Source organism: Aquila chrysaetos, chromosome 9 (genome assembly GCF_900496995.4).
Source record: "Aquila chrysaetos chrysaetos chromosome 9, bAquChr1.4, whole genome shotgun sequence".
Classification (NCBI taxonomy): Eukaryota; Metazoa; Chordata; class Aves; order Accipitriformes; family Accipitridae; genus Aquila; species Aquila chrysaetos.
Window position 1 is genome coordinate 35,406,446 of NC_044012.1, and position 19,658 is coordinate 35,426,103.

Sequence of the window (19,658 nt, forward strand, 5' to 3'; positions counted from 1 at the left end):
ATTCAGACATTGCTTTTATTTAGACTCGAGAGTCAAATCTGAGGAAGAAGATGATGACGATGATGATGATGATGGAAATTATCTGCATCCGAGTCTCTTTGCATCTAAAAAGTGCAGTAGGCTTGAAGAGCTCATGAAGGTACTTGACCCTATTAAAATTACTTTCTATCATATAAAACATCTGATTCATGGGCAGAAAAATTCTAATATGCAGGTGTTAAGATCTTCTGTTAACAAAGATTTATTTATTTATTTATTTATTTATTTCCCCCCCTAGACTCTGTCTTAGTAATTTAAGTCTGTTTGGTAAACTTTCAAATTACCTTTCCTCCAGTATGTCAATTGTTATTTTTCCATCTGGAAGGAATTATATTTCTATTTTTGATGCCCTCTGGTATTGAGGGCATCACTCAAGGATTTATCGCACAGAACCTGTATCGAAGCTGAAAAGATTAAGGTATTTAATGCCTTCTGTATATAAGCTGAGGGAATGTTTTCTTTTTAGATTTTAGTAGATAAAATGTTGACATGAAGTAATAGTTTCAGCAAATAATATTTCAGCAGAATGTACTACTCATTAAATGTAAATTTTGCTGGGTGTTTTAGTTATTTTTATTTTCTGAGTTTGATCAGTGATGGAATAATAATAGAAATGACAGATGGTTGTACACACTTGAGGTTTTCAGAGGAATTGCAGTGGTGCTGACTGATATTTAGACAAGTCAGGTTCTGTGTCTTATCCCAGCCTTGGCAGTAAACGAGTAAGAGTAATACCCACTTGTTTTTTTAATGTCATGGATTTCTGTTCACATTAAATGTAAAGTGTTTTTTGTTTTGTTTTGTTTTCCACTAATTTTCAAAAAAGAAGTTGATTCTGATGTGAGAGCTACAAAAACAGTAACTTCAGTGTTTAGACAATATTATTGATGTCTATTAACTTAGATAAATTTGCTTTCCAAATTAGTTTGACACTATCATGCTTTGAATACATACTTTAAATTTTAATCTTTTTTTCTATTCTCAAATTTTTTTCAGCCTTTAAAGGTGGTAGACCCTGATCATCCACTTGCAGCACTGGTGCGCAAAGCGCAATCAGATAATAACTCGTCTACACCACAGTCAACAGATGGGGCAGCTGTACAGACATCACAAGCAGAATATTCTTCTGATTGTAAGTGCATTGTGATTAAGCAGCTGGTGGTGTGTCTTGATGAATTGTATGTGGATGCTGGTGGGAAGAAAGTACATTAGCTTCATACCTGATAATTCGTAACTGGTATTTATTCTTTTTCAATCTCCTGAATCTTTGAAAGGGCATTCTTCCACTGAGTGTCTGTCGAATTGTTAGCTGCTTAGGAAAAACTGAAGTGGGGTGGAAGGGGTGGACAGGTGGGAGGCCAAGTCTCCAGTCTGTGAGTATGGTTAGCACAATACCCTTAATGTTTTTTGATAACTTCCATCAATTTCTATTAACGAAGCCTAATGAATGCCTCACTGTTGAATATAAAACTGTCCTATAAAGTCATTCATGAGATTGCCATTAAAAAAAGCTTACTATATTAAGCAAAATGCAGATGGTAAATCTACTTTGAGCAGTTTTGCTGAAGTGTCTAACACTAAGAAAAATCTGCAAAGGTAAAATCATGTAAATGGAAGGATCCCACTGAAGTGATAAAACCAGGTTTTAGTATAATATTCTGTTCTAAAGTTGGAAGTAGTTTTATGGTAAATAAATAAATCTGTTATTATACAGTCAATTCCTATAATTTTTCCTTTTACTTCTTATTCTGTGCACTGGTGCAATGTTATATGTAGAAAATAAAACTCAGGAATATGCAAGATTCAAAGTTAAAAATTGATCTTTTAAATTATATTTCTCATTACAATACCTGAGAGGGAGTGCTAACTTTTAAGTTCCATAGCTACAGACGGCATCCTTTAATAAAGGAGTAGATAATCTATTTTATTTTTTTCTCAGAAGAATAACAAAAGCAATTATATATTTAAATGATATACAAGCAGTGTGGAAAATAGTATGCTCAAATGCTTTTTCTGATACTGAAATGCTAAGACTTCCTCCTATTTCCAAATTATTATTAAATCTTTAATCTTAGATTTTTTTTGATAAATGTAAATACTGTTCTGTCTATAACCTGTTTTAAGAATAAACTTTGCTATGAAATTTTTAGCAACATTATCTTAACTTCTCTGGATGTGTCTGCTTTCCATTATCTTTGAAGCTGCTTAATGCAGGCCTTGTAAAAAGCTCCTGCAAATTTTGTAAATTCTGATACTCAAAAAGGTGAAGTCAAACTTAATTGGGTTTATGTGCCTCTAATTCTTTCCAAATTTCAGAATTCTGAAAGTCCTTGATTCCTTAAATATAGAAATGAAACTTACCCTTTCATATATGGGACTTACCATTTGACACTACTGAGATATAAGAAAATTTATATTGCAGCCTTCACTACAGTAGGGTTTCATGATATTACAAATTTGTAGGTAATGAGTAGTATTAGTTCAGGGTGGTGGTAGTGGTGAAGTTTTTGGGTTTTTTAGTAAAGTTGTTGCAAGTAAGTATCACCATAATGATCTGAGTTGATTTTGATGCATTATAGGTTCAGGACCCCCCAAAGGATTACAGGTGTTGTCAGGGTGAAATACATGGAGAAGAATATGCATGGAAGTAATTTTAAAATTGTACCTTAAGAGAATCTTAATAAAAATGAAATAAGATTTCTGTGGATAAATTGAAAATTACTGGTTATTCCAAGAAAAGACTACGATCAGAATAAGTATCTCCGTAGAATAATGCTCATCAGTTTTCTGATTACTTTCATGCCAGGCTTGAATCTGAATGTGTATGATGCCAACTGGGAGATTATAATTTAGTAGCAATACAAGTTAAGTTTGCAACTCTTCTCCTTGCCTTTAAAACTTAACAGATCTTTATCCTGCTCTCCTTATAGATAACTTATTCTTTGAAGAAAGTAAATACTGCCACACAGGAATGTTTATGAAACTTTTAAGAGGATAATTCATTATAATTTAATGCATCGATGAAACTTTCCCTCCAGAAATGTAAACTCTTACTGTGAATCCTTTTGAAATATGTTACCTGAATACGTTCTGTTTATACATCTTTCTGCAGAAAAGCTTTAGATTTACAAGAAGTAACTGCCATTTAAAAGTGTTAAGCTAATTAAAGCATTATAAAATACTGTCCTGAAATAAACCAAGCAAGCCATAAACCTTTGCACTCTCAAGAAATAAATATTTAGAATTGAAGAAGCCTCTAGTGTGGAAAACTTGCTCAGATAGGTTGTTCATTGTGATGGTGTTAAATTGCAAAATCGGTCTACTTTTTGAGGTTTCAGTAAGTAGGTGTGTGTCTATGTATAACGATGTAGTGGTTTAATATATATACAGTGATGCTAGTGGTTTAATTTCTCGACATTAGTTTTGAATATATATGCATTTCTTTCTCAATGCATACATAGTTTTAACTGAGTTAAACTGCCAGAGGACTTCTCTGGTTCACTTCTTTATTCATACCTATTCGGCTTCCAACTGACCTTCAGTACATTCTGATTCTGTCCTTTAATCTACATATTTCTTATTTATCCTAAGTGCATCAGTAGGAGCGTTCTTTTTTTTCTTTGGGTTTTTTTGGTTTTTTACGCTAGAAATTAGGTACTACTTCTTAGTGTGTTGTGTGAATCTGGATTCTCAATGTATTTGTTCTGATGCAATAATGGTTTGGTTTTTTTATTAGGTGTTTTTCTTCTAATTAGAACATTGTTCTTAAATATGTCTTTTTATAGCAACTGTGGCAGCCATGTATTATAGTTACTATATGCTACCTGATGGAACCTATTGCCTCGCGCCTCCACCTCCAGGAATAGATGTTGCCACCTACTACAACGCGTTGCCTGCAGGGGTGACTGTATCAAGCACTACAGGAGTAGCAACAGTACCTCCACCCCCCGGTACTACACCTCCACCTCCCCCAGAAACAACCGATAGCAGCAGTGGGTTGACTTCTACCACAACATCTACAAGGTACCACATAGAGATTTGCTTGTTGGTTGGAGGGGTCTCTTTCCTGCACTTCAATATGAAGTATTTAGTAAGGGTTCTCTTATTGGTGATTCCTCAGTAACCTTCGCCAGTGTTTATACAGCTTTTATTGCCTCCACTTTGGTCTTTGATATTGTACATGGTTATTGTTACTCAGCTACTAGGAATTTTTTGCATGATGGAAAATCAAGTTATTTTAACTGCATAATGAACCTAGAGAACACACCTCTGTGATGCTTTTTTTCTGTTAAAGCAAGAGTCTGAAAGATATTTATGTTCTATTTATAAAAATGGCGTATTTTGATGTTTTCAGCACAATTGCTCCAGTGGTTGCCATTATACCTCCACCCCCAGATATTCAACCTGTTATTGATAAACTAGCTGAGTATGTTGCTAGGAATGGGATAAAATTTGAAACCAGTGTTCGTGCCAAGAATGATCTCAGGTAAGAGAAAACGTTATTTTAACTTTTAAAATAGAAGTTGAGGTTTTCCTTTTTAAATATATTACCAGGTCATGTGGGTCTCAAGAAGAGAAGTACTATCATTTTTTTTTTTCAGTTGAAATTCAGGGACCTACTTAAAGGTAATGCCAAAGCATTGTTGCCCAAATCCTCAAAACAACCAACCTAACAAAAACATCTCTAGAAAGCATGCTCCGAATGTGTATCCTCTGGAAGTTTAGGTATAAGTTACAGTGCTTCCTAACAGCAAATAGCATTCCATTGGCTAGAGAAAATTAGATGGCAAAGCATTGTTGGTATTTACTATGTTCATGTGCATTTTCACATACTCAGTTTTCTTTTAACAGATTTGAGTTCCTGCAACCGTGGCACCAGTATAATGCTTATTATGAATTTAAAAAACAGTTCTTCCTTCAAAAAGAGAGCAGTGATAACTGTCAGGTACATGTGTGTTTGTATATACATATATTAAAAATGCAATGTAAGTGAGAAAAGGACTTGCTTATCTGTTGTGTTGCGATGAGACTTTTTAAAAATGGAACACTGAATTCTGGAGAAATTGTTCAGCAAAGGATGTGAATGCTTTTTGTTGTTGTTGCTTTTTAGTTTTGTATAGCATTTAAATAAGGATACATGAGGTGGCGTGATATTTAGTTCTTGTTTTTTAGTATAAGCAGCCACTTGGTGTGGTTGTAATATAAAATGGCAACCTGAAAATCTTTCGGCTTTCTATACGAGGGAGTATATGCTTTGTGGAGGTTTAGAGCTTTGTAGGATTGGGATTAGTGTTCTGTTGTCAGAAAGGTGAAGTATAGTTTTTTAACAACCATATCTTCTCGTACGGCTCATGGTTCTTTATAGGACAGTAGCACAGTAGCTAGACTACATTTCTGACATGCTTTTTTCTGAGGGAGGTTTTGTTATAGAAGAGTCCTGTCATGATTGACTGAAACAATATTTGAGCTTCAAAATCTTGCATCAGTTTCCTACTTACTTTGCTGCTTCTAGTCCGTGTTATTAGAAAGTGATACCCAGACTTGGCATCCTTGTTTTTAACTATTCTCATGTTAGCTAATCTCATTACATTGTTCTCTTACTGAAAAGAAAATTGCAAATAGTATCAGAAATACATTATCTGATGTTAACTTTTCATGGGAAAGAGCTATTTTTTTTTTAGGCCCTATGTCATTTGTCATCCCAAGGCTTAGATTGGGGAGCCTTAAACTGAAGAAGGTAGGCCTGTGGGTAACTCCTCAAAATCGCTTTGTGGAAAATGAAGAAATTCATTACTAGTTGCTGTTTGAAACACTTGTGTCTAATATTTTGTTTTAATAGTGAAAAATGTTTTGAAAACACTGTTTTTAAAGATACGCTGCGGTAAACTTGATCTTATTCAGTTGATAAATACGATGAAAAGTTGTCCTGTACCAAAATGATAGCTATTATTCTAGAATTTCTTATTTGCAAACCAGTGGGTTGAATTCATAATACTTACATAATTAATAAGGACTTGTTAACATTTATTTGGGGGGGAAATTGTACACTAACCAAAGTTTAACAATAAAGGATTCATTTTAAGTGTTCAAATGAGTACAGCTAAGAAGCAAGCAGAAACTGGTTTAAGTCCCTTGAGGTCATGTGTAGCAATGCATATTTTGCTACTGCATGGTTTTGTAGATAATGCCATTCTCTTTAATTTTTTAGAATAATGATTTCAATATTATCTTTATGCTTTAGTAATGTATGTATAGGCAACTAATGCAATTGATTGTTCTCCTTTTGGCCATTAAAGTTAATAAGAAATTCTACTACTGGCTTCAGTAAATACAGGATGAAGTCCTTGATTTCCTTGTGTTTTTCCCCTTTGAGGATTTTCAGAAATTAGTTCTGTTGGTCAGGGAGTGGCTGCAGAGAGCAATGAAAGGATCCCTTCAATACCTGGTATTTTAACGTCAAAGTATACTTAACAGTAGCCAGTGGAAAGCAGCCAAACTATTTATTGAGAGGGGCTCATTTAAATGTTAAATGACTTAATGTCATCACCTGACTCACCGTGTAAATATTTTTAATTTTCTACAGTATCCATCTTGAAATTTCTGTACGGTGAGTTTAGAGGTCATTTTGAATGATTTGGTCATGTAATAGTAGAACCAGTAATTCTTTACTCTTTTGAAAAATCTCAGCACATCTGTACTGTATCAATTTAATGCCACAAAAAACATTGATAGGCCCAGTGTTCTTCAGCAAAATGTTGGAACAAATCAAACACGTTAACCTGTGTTGATCCCTGTAAAACTCGATTTTGTAAAGCAGTTATCATGCAATTGTACATTAGGAAAAAATGTCATAAGCTTTCATTCTGTCACTGTGAATTAATTTTAATGGATTTTTTCCTGGAGCCTGGAGATCAAGACCTAGAAGAATATACTTTGGAAAAAAAGTATATGCTTTTAGGGTCTACTTTTAAAAAACATAATTTTTAAAACAGTTGTTGGCAACAGTGTACCAGCTGAAGAACATTTTCTTTGCTGTTAAATAACAACACATTCTTACTGTAGGTCTGTAGTTTTAGCAGCCTGTGGGTTTACATGAAGCAGTGCATTATTTATAAGAAGCAGACTTTTGGTCATGAGTACTTGTTGATGTAAAATTAGCTGTTATGTGATTAGCTGATAATGTGATTTTTGAAATGGCTGACAAAATTGCAGCTCCACAGACACTGCATTAATTTTTTCATGAACTACCCAGTTAGTAAGCTTGCACATTTCTTTTGAAAAGGGAGTATCTTCATCTGAAGATGTTCCAGCAGATACTGCCGGTGATACACCAAGTGAGACTCAATTTACAGATGAACATGCACCTGAAGATGCATCTGAGCCAAGTGCTAAGGGAGTTCCAGGAAATAAAAAGGATGTTCCTCCTTCTAAAACTGTCAGTGATGGTAAATTGGTAAAAGGTATGTTAGCATGATTTGTTGGCCCTGAAAATATTTGTGAGCATATACTAAAGAAAAAAGGGTGGGGGGAGAGGCAGGGGGAAAGTAGGGAAAAGAATTTCATCATGCAGAAAATATTTTCATTGGAAGCGTCAAAATAGGACTGAAATAAGTAATTTGATTGCTTTCATATTTCTTTCTTATCAGACTATTAGGTATTTATGGTCTGACAGAATAAATTGTTTTATTTCAGTTTTGTGCAAAGTTGAAGGCTTTCATCAGTGACCCCAGTAGAATCTTATTTTTGTCATTTTAAACTTGACAGTTATAAGTTCTGTGCAAGAAAGAAGTTATTCCTTCTGAATAAAACCAGTAGTCTTGTTTGAAACCATACATATGGAGGAAGTATGCTAGGCTTACTACTCAGTTGCTCAGTCTTCCTGTGTTGGATATTAGTCATGCTGGAATAAAAGACCCTTTTCATGTCTAAGTGGAATGTTTTTCCTCTTGTAGTCATAGCAGCAGAGGGACAAAATGGCAGGATCTCTTGGAAGCCCGTCAAACAAAGTCAGCTAACACACTATTAGTGTCCTGAGTTAGAGAAGTGATTATTTGTATCTGGGAACTGATTTCCTGGCCTATCAGGAAAAGATATCTTAAAATTTCTTCTTTTCAGTAAAAACTAGAAATGTAAATCTTTTAACTAGAACTGAAAGCCACTGAAAAAGACCAAACAAAGCAGGAAAAACACTCTTGACCTGTGTTCCCATGGATGGGTACTGCTTTCCTGCCACCTCAGTGGCTTTCTTAATTGCTGATAAGTTTATCTACTCCCTGTGGTCCCTTGGAATTCTTCTCTCTTCCTGCTCCTCACTGCAGTTTCTTTCCCTCCACGGGCTGCAAGCTCCAAGCTCCTTGCCGTGGTTGTCTGGCTGCCCATACTCTGCAGTTTCTTCTCTGGGCAGGTTGAGTAGCTTCCCCAGGGAACGAGCAATCTTCCCTTTCTTCAAAGATGCCCTATTAATAGAGTGTAATATACAACAGAAAATTATATCATTTCTTCTTGTTGTGTTATTAATAAATGGCAAACTGGAGCCCATGGTTTAATAATAATAATCTGCTCACATTTAGATGATGGAATGTAACCAGTGAGTCATTTCATGACAGTTGTATTCCTATAAACTTATTTTCATTTCCTCTGATATGATACAAATCCCACTTTCTTGTAACCCAAATACAGTACTTGGCTGCAAGACAAACATAACATCCGCACTAGATTTTTCTTCTGCCTCTCAGGCAGCGAAATCCCATTTTAGGATTTGTTTTGTCATATGAAAAAGTTGGAAAATCACTATTATAATATCTCTTCTCCTGGAATTCTTGAGTTCTTTATTTCTGAGCCTATTTTCTTACCCCAGAATTACAAGATGCAAAGCTTATATTTTATAAAACTTGGTATGTAATTTCATTATTGTATTTAAATTTCCTTAATTGAAATCTTATAGGCTACATATGCAAAAGGCATTCTGAGAAAGATAAATATTGCAGCAGACCATATGGTAATAGGTTGCTTTGCTTGAGATGTGTGAGAAATTCCATTCTTTATTCTTAGAAGTTGCATTTTGGATAAATGGTTTAGAGATGAATTCTGTATTTTTTTTTTCAGAAAATGGTTCTCAAAAAACATTCCAAGGAAAATTCTGTCAGGCAAAAGGATTATTTCGGACTCTAATATAGTTAGATATTAGCTATGCTTAATATTTTTTGAAGATGCATTAATACAGCCTAGCTTGAAATGATCCACAATTTCCTTTTCATTGTGATATTCCATTTTTTTACAGGCATTCTTTTTCCTTTCAGTGTGCTGGCATGAGTGTGTTGTGCTGTCCTTTTGTGTGGGAGTAGTAGTGGCTGCTTGAAAGGAATAGTTGACCACCAATCTTGCTACAGCAACACTAGCTAAGACATTTGGGGAAAAGTACTTAGCTTTTGTGTTTATATCTCCTGTAATGAAATGTTGTTAACTCCCCAAAGTAATTAATTTTCATATAGATGGAGATAAGTCTTTAAATTCTGTTCTGTGAGCCTGCCAAATGCTATTGTTGTGCAAACCATCGATTTAGTGTGAAGGAAACATGAGGGACCATATCATACTGTAATGTGTCAGATAGGAGCCTGAGCACAGAGCGTTTTCATCTTAAGCTTGGAAGAGTAGATTGTTCATTGGGGAGAAGAAGAAGTACTGAAACTAAAATTTATTTGGGACAGAATATGAAATTATTTATCTCATCTCAGGAAATGTAATTCCTGAGATGTTTTAGAGTACCTTTCTTTTTCCCTGCTGCTACTGAAGTATTGGGAAAAGACTTTGAGATAGATCTTTATAGGGCAAATGAAGTTTCCAACATTTGTTTAACAACAAAAAAAAAAAAAAAATTGTGTTGTCCTTTTCCCCAAAATAGTTAGTATAACATAAGGATGATACCGGTTTCTTTTTTTTTGGTGTAGTCTGCATGAGTAATGGATAAAGTCAAGAAATTCAACCTGCTTTGTACTGTAGTCTAATGATGTGTAAAATCTTACCCATTCATTCACAGCATCATTTGCTCCAATAAGCTTTGCAATCAAGGCCAAAGAAAATGACCTTCTTCCTTTGGAGAAAAACCGTGTTAAATTAGATGATGACAGTGATGAGGAGGAAGAAGAGGGCAAGGAAGGCCAAGAGAATGCTAATAGTGCTTCAAACCATGCTCCAGCTGTTACTGCTCCTTGTACTGCTGCTGAAGAGAAAAAACCTCAACTTACACAGGAGGAGTTGGAAGCTAAACAAGGTATCCCATGTTACAATGGAAGCAAAATGAAAGATTGAGTCCTAGTTTGTAGTCAGGCAAACTACAAAACTGTCATGTGAATAAGTATGGCATTTTAGGTATTTTGAATCTTCACTATGTCATGTTAACAGGAATCAGAATCTCTTCTTTTCCCATAGTTTCCTGCTTATTGTTAAGAATGAAATCTTCATTGGTTGCTCAGCTAAAATCAAACTTGTAACACACTGGAGTTGAGTACTTTGCCCTGATGCATGATCTTTCTGAGTTTTATTTTGTTTTTCCATTACAACCTTGGAGTAGAACACTAGTTTCCAGATTGCATTAACAGAGCCCAGAAAAAGGCATGTCTGTTTCTCATTTTCTTCAGAGAACAATGAAATGCTTCAAGCTATTTTTCAGTTATATAGCACTCCCATATAGACTAGTATCACCTTGTTGATGTTTTGTTACTCTTATAATGCAGTGCCATTAAGTCTTTGTATGGGTTTTTCCTGTTACTGTGTTTATGTAAGGGCAGAAGGGTATGCTGTGTGAATTTGAATTAAATGATCTTTTAAAGGGATCAAATTTCCCCCATTCCTCCCCAAGGCTGTTTCACAGCAGAGAATGTTTAATAAAGTGGAGATGCTGTCAGTGTTTACCAGCTTAAAAACTTAATATTTTTCTTACAACTATGAGTATGCCACAGGAATTTAATTTTTCATTTTCAAAATGTTTTTTTTTTTTCTCCGAAGTAGCAGTTCCTTTGTAAACTTTAGTAACACAAAGTATGTTGTAGTGATACATATCTAAAGCAAATATGAAATATTTTGTATGATAATAAAAATGAAGTGTAAAACATGTTTGGAAAAATTTGTGTGTTGGAAGAACTGTGCAATTGAACAAAAAGAAAGGTCGTCTTGTATATGCGTAGAACACAAAAGTGGAAGTGTAAGATGAAAAAATTAGAAAAAAGACCCATTAGGCACATAGTTAAATAAATTGGCTTATTCTCTTTCTGTAATCACATAACAATAACTGTTGGTTGTAACAATGATGAAACAGTTTCTGAAAATTTCGGGAGCAGACCTTTGTGTAAACATTAAGACGTATGTAAATAGGGCTGGAAAATGTGAGGTAAAGATCAGATCTATGGAAAGAGCAAAGTGGAGAGTGCATTGCTTTAACAGGTACAAGAAAAAGCTTGTGGATTTAGTGTGCTACTTTTTTAGATGTCCTTTTCCATTTACAAAAGCTAAGTATCCTGAATTTTGAGGATTGGATTTTCATCTTGGAATGAGGATTGGATTTTCACCTGCACTGCTTTTCATCAATTAAATGATTTATCTATGAATTAAGATGCTTGTAATTTCATAATTTCAAGCTGATGCATCCTTATTATGTCTTTGGATGTATTAGAAAGGTTTGAGAATGGTTGGAGGGGCTGTTTGGTTGTTTGTGTTGGGGGGGTGTGTTTGTCTCAAGGAAACCTAAGCTCTCCAAGTGTGACTCACTCTAAACTTTATGCTTAATTGTCTTTCTTAGCAAAGCAGAAACTAGAGGATAGATTAGCAGCTGCAGCAAGAGAGAAGCTTGCACAGGCCTCCAAAGAATCAAAAGAAAAGCAGCTACAAGCAGAGCGCAAAAGGAAAGCTGCACTGTTCTTGCAGACCCTGAAAAACCCTCTGGCAGAGGCAGAAACTGAGAAAATTGAAGAGAATTCCTTCAATAATGAGGTAAGCAGGAAATAAATTTCTCTTTACCATAAAGCTAGCAGAAAACTTACCTATAGAGTGTGAACCTGACAGTGTGTTATGAAGTTGACTGAAGAGATAGAAGCTTTTCTAAATGGGGAGAAATTTGAATTTTAAGCACTGTTAATATTTTTCAGTTATCTTACGTATGTCTCTCATCTGTCATCAAAGAACTGGTAGAGAAATATGATGCATAGTTCAGAGGTCAGTTAGCCAGTTACAGAAAGGAGAATGAGCTTGCAAGTTTAACTCTGTACTAGTGGTCCATGAATTAGAATGCTTACCTTTCAGGAGTATTTGGGTATCTGTTGTGATATTTACTTATTTAATGTGTATTTTGACGTGACTAGACATCTTCAAGTTCAGAAACAATTCACAGGCAATTGAGCTTACTTTAAGACTTATTTTGCACCTGTTCTGCTGGGTTTTGTTGTTTGATTTTTATTAATTTAACTGGCATGAAACTTGAGATGAATAGTGAACTGATGTTTGCGATTTAAGGTTTCTAGGTGGGACATCCTTAATCAAGAAAACAAATACGTAGGTGGGAGAAAACTAGGCTATATAATGGTTGCTCTTCATCATCTTTGTGTTAGTTGAGTATTTCATGTAAACTGCTTAAAAGCTTAGAATGCTAGGATGTTGTTCTTTCTCTTTTAGGCCCAAGTTTAGTATGGGAGTTATAAAAGATTTTGTGTTATTATAAGGATATGATTTTAAAAATAAAATTAAGTTTACAGATAGTGGCACAAAATTCAAATAAATACATGTATGTATGTTATTCACTAAGCATAGTCAATGAAGAGTCAAAACAAAAAAACTCACAGTGAAATAACTGAGGGGACTAATTACTCTGCTAGCTGTCTTCCAGAGAACTGGAAGTAGACACACCGCGTTTGCCTACTTGATCATGAAATGACCTAATCCATTGGGCTTGTTCAGCAGAATCTCTTTATTTTGGAGAAGCAAGTATCTTTCTGTAGCAAATCAATTTGGAGTGGTAGTATTCCTGCACTTCTTTCGAAGAACAGTTTGTGATAGTTGTGTTAGAAATTCAAATCCTCTGCTTCTTTTAGAAAACTACTAGGAAATAGTCATGTGGCAGAGGCAGGCTGCTTTCCATCATTTTTCTGCCTTGTAATTCTCTTGTCCATTTGCACCCATTTTCACTGTTTGGATGGTCAACCACAATAGATAATACTAGGGTAATGTCAATTTGAGGGCTTTCAGAAGCTTTTTGGAGTAGGTCATCATGATACTGCACTCTTAGGCCGAATCTGAATGTAACCTGAATATTGATGTTGACTTATTATTAGGTTTTAGGAACACAGTAAGCTTGCTAGTAAGTTCCCTTGCCATTTGGATGTTGGCCATTTTCTCATAGCCATAGTTTGGCTTGCTAGAATTTATCACAAAGAGGAAAAAGAGGATTTATCATGCAGAAGTAACAGCTAATCATCTAGTTGGCATTATCTTCTGCAGCAAACAGAACCATTACTAGTCTGTCTGTTGATGAGTAGTTATAATAAAAATCCCTTTCTAGGCAGAGCCTCTAGAAGTCAGTTTTAAGACTTAGAATTTTTGAGTAGGCCAGGTTAAAGAAGAATCTTGGGCCAAAAGACTTTAGTAATGAAACTTCGGTAATGAAATATAAAACAAAACTCTAAAACCTTTATTGATCAAAGCCACACATCTGCTTTTTTCCTACTAATAAACAGAAAATGCTGTTTAAAATAGCTAAGAAATAATGTGTTTCACATAAACCCTTTCTGATTTCAATAAAATAACTATGATTTTAAAAGCCTAAATGAGGGATTTGAATTTATTGTATAGGAAAATCCTTCAAGTATTGATTTGTTCATGCATCGGAGCGCTATCCTGAAGCTTTTCTCTCCATCTGCAGGCTTTGGCAGCAGAGCTATGTTCTCTATCAAAGAGTCACTTTCCCATTTATGTTGTGTATTTTCCATTTAAGTTCCTAATTGCTTAACTTCATCCACAGAGGACAATAGGCTATTTTCCTACTTGGTTTCTGTTCTTTTTTTTCTTTTCCCCTTGTTCCAGTTTTTTCACTGAGCCACTTTCTCTTTCTGCCAGTATAGTGCTTGTCCTAGCTTAAAAAATGATAATTTTACTTTCAGGAGTGTCACTCATTTCTATTCAGCCTAAGCATCATTTTATGATAAGCACATCCCAATTCAGTGCGATCTGATGTATGCTTGCTAAAAGGCGGGGGAGTCTGTGTTTCCAGCACCTGTACGGACACCTCCAACAAGTCCAGGCAATCTCTTCTGAATCGAAGAAAAGCTGTCAAAATCCATTTTCAACAAAGTCACCTTAGACTTACATCTTCACTGCCATAGCTGTAAACAGCTGTGGGGAAAAAGTAGGAATGGGATTTGGTGTAGACTATGTAGTTTCCTGAAACTTAACCTAAATAGAGCCGGAATTTTATTCAGCTTGGGGTATTGTTGTAGGATCCTTCACAAGCCTGATGGAAATTCCTGTGTTTGTCTGTATATGCTGCAGTCAGACCTTCCATGCACATTGCAAATACAAATATTGTTGGGAAGTAGAACCTCAGTTTCCTGGGTTTGGAATTACATTGCTTCCAGAAAAGCCAGTAAATCACTCTTGGTTGCACTAATCAAGCAAAACTTCATCTCCAGATACTGATAGAAAATTTCAGATATTGATTGTGACAGACTGGTTACAAGAATGAATGACATGGCTTTCCATCATTTCCTTTCCCACAGAAAGAATTCCAGTACCTAACAAGTAATTCATTGCCCAGTTCTTGATTTTTCCAAATAAATCATGGATTACACCTCAAAAGGCTTTCAGAAGAACAGGCAATTGAAAGAGACCTACCTGCGGTTTAGGTGATCCATATCAGCATAGAGAGCAGATATGCAAATTGAGTATGGTCGCATCCCAAAAGAGATCCTGTTTGGGATTCTTGTTGCTACTGCTGACAAATTTTCCCTGACTGGCACAAATGTTCAGTACTTTTTTCAGTTGTATATTGAAGAGTGAATGCAAAGAGGCAATGACAATGCAAAACTCCCCAGACTTGCAGTTCTGCTTTCCTTCTCAAGGGGATTTGTCAAGGACATAGGTATTTCTAAGCGGAGGTTCTTTTGATATTTTTCTTTAAGAGAATGCCTGAAATAACCAGTAACTCTTCAGTAACAGCTGACTCTTTTTCAGAAGAGCAGATGAGTGTCATCATAGAATGGTTTGGTTTGGAAGGGACCTTAAAGATGATCTAGTTCCAAGCCCCCTGCCATGGGCAGGGACACCTTCCACTAGACCAGGTTGCTCAAAGCCCCATCCAACCTGGCCTTGAACACTGCCAGGGATGGGGCATCCACAACTTCTCTGAGCAACCTGTTCCAGTGTCTCACCACCCTCACAGTAATAATTTATTCCTAATATCTAATCTAAATCCACCTTCTTTCAGTTTAAAGCTCTTACCCCTTGTCCTATCACTACATGCCCTTGTAAAAAGTCCCTCTCCAGCTTTCCTGCAGACCCCTTTTAAGTACTGGAAGGCTGCTGTAAGGTCTCCCCGGAGCCTTCTCTTCTCCAGGCTCAACAACCCCAACTCTATGGATGTCCATGGGAGATGTATAATTGCCATGAGATTGCCCCTGCCTATATAAAAACCAGTAATACTATTTATGTGTATACACAGTGTACATTTGTGCTGAAAACCTGCTTACCACACATGTAGAAATGCATTAAATGAGCAAAGCTTTTTTGACCACTGTCAGATTTTCCTGATAACCTAGTATTCTTGAAAGAAATGCTGGTACCGAGCATACATTATACCTTTGAACAAAATTGATTCTGCTACTGCATGTAAAGGACAGTTGATACCACAGAACATAGTGCTTTTAAGCTTTTTTGACTTCAGCTGATGCTTAAAAATAGTTGATCTACTTTTCCATAGCTGAATTATTTCTTTTATAGGGTTTCCTGTTTTTCCTTAAAATGAAATCAAGCAACAGGAAAAGGCTGAAAAATGAGCTTGAGCAATGAAGCAGCACAGCTTTTCACAAATGGCTCCTCACCATTCTTGCATGCATTACAACAGTGCAGTTAAGCATAATACTTCCTCAAACCAGTACTTGGAAAACATGTAGTTTAGCTCAGTTTCCAAAACTGATCAGCTTCCAGTAACATTGTAGCTAGTGAAGTCTTTGCCCTTTTTCAGGACAGGGGTAAACTATAACTGGGTGGCATCTCACTTCTTGTGTTTACATATATATTTCAAGTAGACACTTTTGTAACAAGAAAATCAGCCAGCTGGCACATCTGTCAGGTAGTGTCAGTAAAGAGACGTTGCAATCATTCTGTAGTGAACATAGGTTCTTTATCCTACAACAGGAAACAACCTGTAGCTTTAACAACTGCAGTTCTAGATACGCAGAGCTGGAGTATGCCAGGTTGTCTGGAGTGTTGCATTGAAATGCTTTTGTATTTTTAAACAAATATAGTAAGGTGTTTTGTAATCTGAAATGCAAACCTTATCCAAAATTATTAAAATTAATTTAAATTTTAAAAATTAAAATGACATCTTTCTCTATAAAGTAGAATAAAGGCTAGTTGTGCATGTTCCTATATATATTTATCAAAAACTGAATTAAGTAGATTAGACATTGGGAGAGCTCATGTTGAGATGGTATGTTTGTTTTGTTTTGTTTTACTTTTAAAAAATTATTATTATTATGTTTATTTTTATTTTTCAGCTTAATAAAGCAAATATGTTGGCTATTGGCACGAGTTGAATTCTGAATATAGGTGTCACCCTTGGTAGTAGGCCTTGGTACAGTACACTTGGTATAGCAGGCTTGTAATGTTTTTGCCATCTTTTTTAGGGGTTAAAATGTCATTTTTCTGCAAATGTGCTAGTTCAAAACTCTTGATTATCCCTAACCCTGTCCATCTGAGCAGTATTGTTCTTAAGTGCATCTGGGAGCAAAAGGTTGAAAAAGAGAAAGGAAGAGAATCTCTTATGGAGCTGTGGTTCTCCATCTGTGTGCAGCCAAGCCTCACAGGAGAAAACTGGCATGGTTCAGTGTCTTGCTGGTGAACGCTTGCTTAATGTTTTTGTTAACAGTGGTTGATAATAGCAGCAGGTTATAGGAGTCTTTCAGAGGGAAAATCTAAGCTGCTGAATCATTCCTTCCAGCAAAAAGTTTTGGTAAATATAATTTGTGTAGGTAAAGTCCCCTGTGCTGTCCCTGTGAAAGGAAGGACTGCAGACCTGCATTCTTTGTCAAAGAAGTTGGTCATAAGTAACCGTTAAAGTAATTTAATTGATAAAGTGTCTCCCAGAATCTACTGGTTCTGGTAATACCTGACAGAAATAGGAGAAGAGGCCAGCACTGTTGGCTGGCTAGACAAGGCACAGTGTATTTAACTTCTTCAAAGAAGTTACTTGATGTAGTGACAGGTGTTCTGCAAGTGTAGTACAAGTAGTACAAGTACAAAGTCTGACTTTTGTCTACAGGACATGATTTAACTAATAGTGTGTCTGATGGGTTTCTAATACGGATTATTCTGCTAATCTATCATATTTTATCCTATGTCAGAAATGCTTTAGGGGTGATAGTACTTTGATATGCATGTAAAAGACAGTTGGTTATACCCAAACTGTTACCTGTATAAACCTTAGTATCCAATTTAAACAAGGAGAGTAATCCACTATCATACTGCTGCAAAAACAGACAAGCTCATGATTTGAAAGTAACTCTATTTTAATGGCTTGTCCCAAATGTCATCTGCTGTTGTGCCTCTGAATATAAAGATTCTATAGTACAAAGCAAAACTTAACTTCTTTTGGTTCTTTCATCCTCCCTGTTTTGAAGCCCTGTTTTATCATTTGTTTCTTTAGATAGCTTGTCCTTACTGTTGTCCTGTACGTAACAATTTTCTTCTTTGTGTGTGTGCGGAAAGCAGTCTGTTTACGAGTAAAACAGAAGTGTGCCATGTTTAAAAATAAGATGCCATTCAAGTTTTGCCAAGCATAACAGCATTATCCACAACTGTAGATAGTGTACATCTTTCATGCTACTGTAGTTGATCCTACTTTTTTTAGCAATGGACTGTAGATATTACTGCATGCCTCTTTGGAATAATAATGCATAACATAATTTTATGTTTGCATATTTTCTTAATTGTTAATTTGTGAGCAAAATCTAATTGTCTAATGAAAACCATTCAATAAGTATTTAAAGGAAAAATGCTTTAGAATATTTTAGGGCCATTCATTTCTTTCTCTACTTTTTTTTTTTTCAGAATATAGGTGTCTATATCTTCTGTTTAGCATGGAAGGGGGAGTGTGTGTGTTTAAATTTCCCTTATCTTGCTTTTTCAAAAGGACAGATAAAAACACAAAACAAAATGTCACATACTAATGTGGTATTTGGGGGGTGGATAGCTTGCTGGCATTTGGAACTTCTTTTTATTGCAAGAACCGTGCTATCAAAAACTACATGAGTGATGTAATTCCTCATACTGTAAATACTTTAATTAAAATTTAAAAGGAGGAAAAAAGGTAAATATCAGGAACTGCCATCTTAATTAAGATAGGTGAGGCAGTTAAGAATGTTCTGTGCCTTGATTTTTAGTCTTCAAAGTACTCAAGATACAAAGGCTTATTGATCCATACAGCAAACAGATTCACAGCCACTGATTTCTTTACAGTTGGCCCTTCAAAATTGAGAATGCAAATTCTGTCTGGTTTTGAAGAACTTATCACAGTCAGTGTACTGTTAATAGCTGTGTTTCAGTGCAGCAGCTAAACCCTGATGAAATGGTTGAGTCTTCGAGTATTGAGTATTTGATCTATTCTATAGGAAATGTTTTACCACTTCTATTTAATCATTTTGGCCAATTTATTGAGGCTAAGACTGACAAACTCTTCTAAAAGCAGTAACTGCTCGCTTTGATGCACAGAACAATCATATGCTTCCATTGCTGGTAGACAGTTGCTTATTAATTCTCCATCAGGGAATACTTCACCATAAGCTTTGGGGAACCTGCGGTAAACAAGGTACAGTGGTAGAAAAGAATCTGGAGTATTTTCAGATTTTAATGAAGTAAGAAAATTGTTGATTAACTCTTCACGGATCTGACATTCCTCACTGTTTCCAATTTTGATCTAACACAGGATTCAAATTACTGCAAAATTCAGCTGTTCAGAACAGAAGTATATTAGCCAGTTGTAAAAGTGGTAGTAGTAACATTATTGATAATGTTCTTTAGCAGTTGATTTTGCTTGTATCAGGAACAATGGCAGTGTTTTGTTCTGTTGCAATAAGCACCTTTTGGTTCACTTCTAATGTTGGCTTTGTGTATTGATTAAGTAGCATAACCCCAGAATAACTAATGTGTGTTCTGGTCTTATGAATACTGCAAATATGCAAATGTCATGTAATTAACTAAAGTGCTCGTTTCTGTTCTCGTATAGCTATAATGTCTTCCTGATACAGAGCTCTTTCCTAACCCATTACTGCTAAACAAGAGTTACTGAATCTTCTTTGTTTTCCAAAAAGGTATATCTGAAACATTTCTTTATACCAAGTGTTTACTGTAGGAAGTGTTAT

The 19,658-nt window shown here is 35.5% G+C and overlaps 1 protein-coding gene across 6 annotated transcripts in view; it reads left to right on the forward strand.

The window, feature by feature from the left end:
• Positions 1–19,658, forward strand: part of LOC115345678 (splicing factor SWAP) — a 49,858-nt gene that overhangs the window by 11,838 nt on the left and 18,362 nt on the right. For all 6 annotated transcript variants that reach the window (XR_005933143.1, XM_030024880.2, XM_030024877.2 and 3 more), the window contains exons 6-13: positions 24–139; positions 1,036–1,171; positions 3,825–4,062; positions 4,394–4,525; positions 4,891–4,984; positions 7,322–7,499; positions 10,076–10,309; positions 11,834–12,024. Coding sequence is in view for 5 of the 6 variants with exons in the window: in XM_030024880.2 (XP_029880740.1) it covers positions 24–139; positions 1,036–1,171; positions 3,825–4,062; positions 4,394–4,525; positions 4,891–4,984; positions 7,322–7,499; positions 10,076–10,309; positions 11,834–12,024 (1,319 nt within the window). In the remaining variant the exon portion in view is untranslated. The remainder of the gene's footprint in view (positions 1–23; positions 140–1,035; positions 1,172–3,824; positions 4,063–4,393; positions 4,526–4,890; positions 4,985–7,321; positions 7,500–10,075; positions 10,310–11,833; positions 12,025–19,658) is intronic.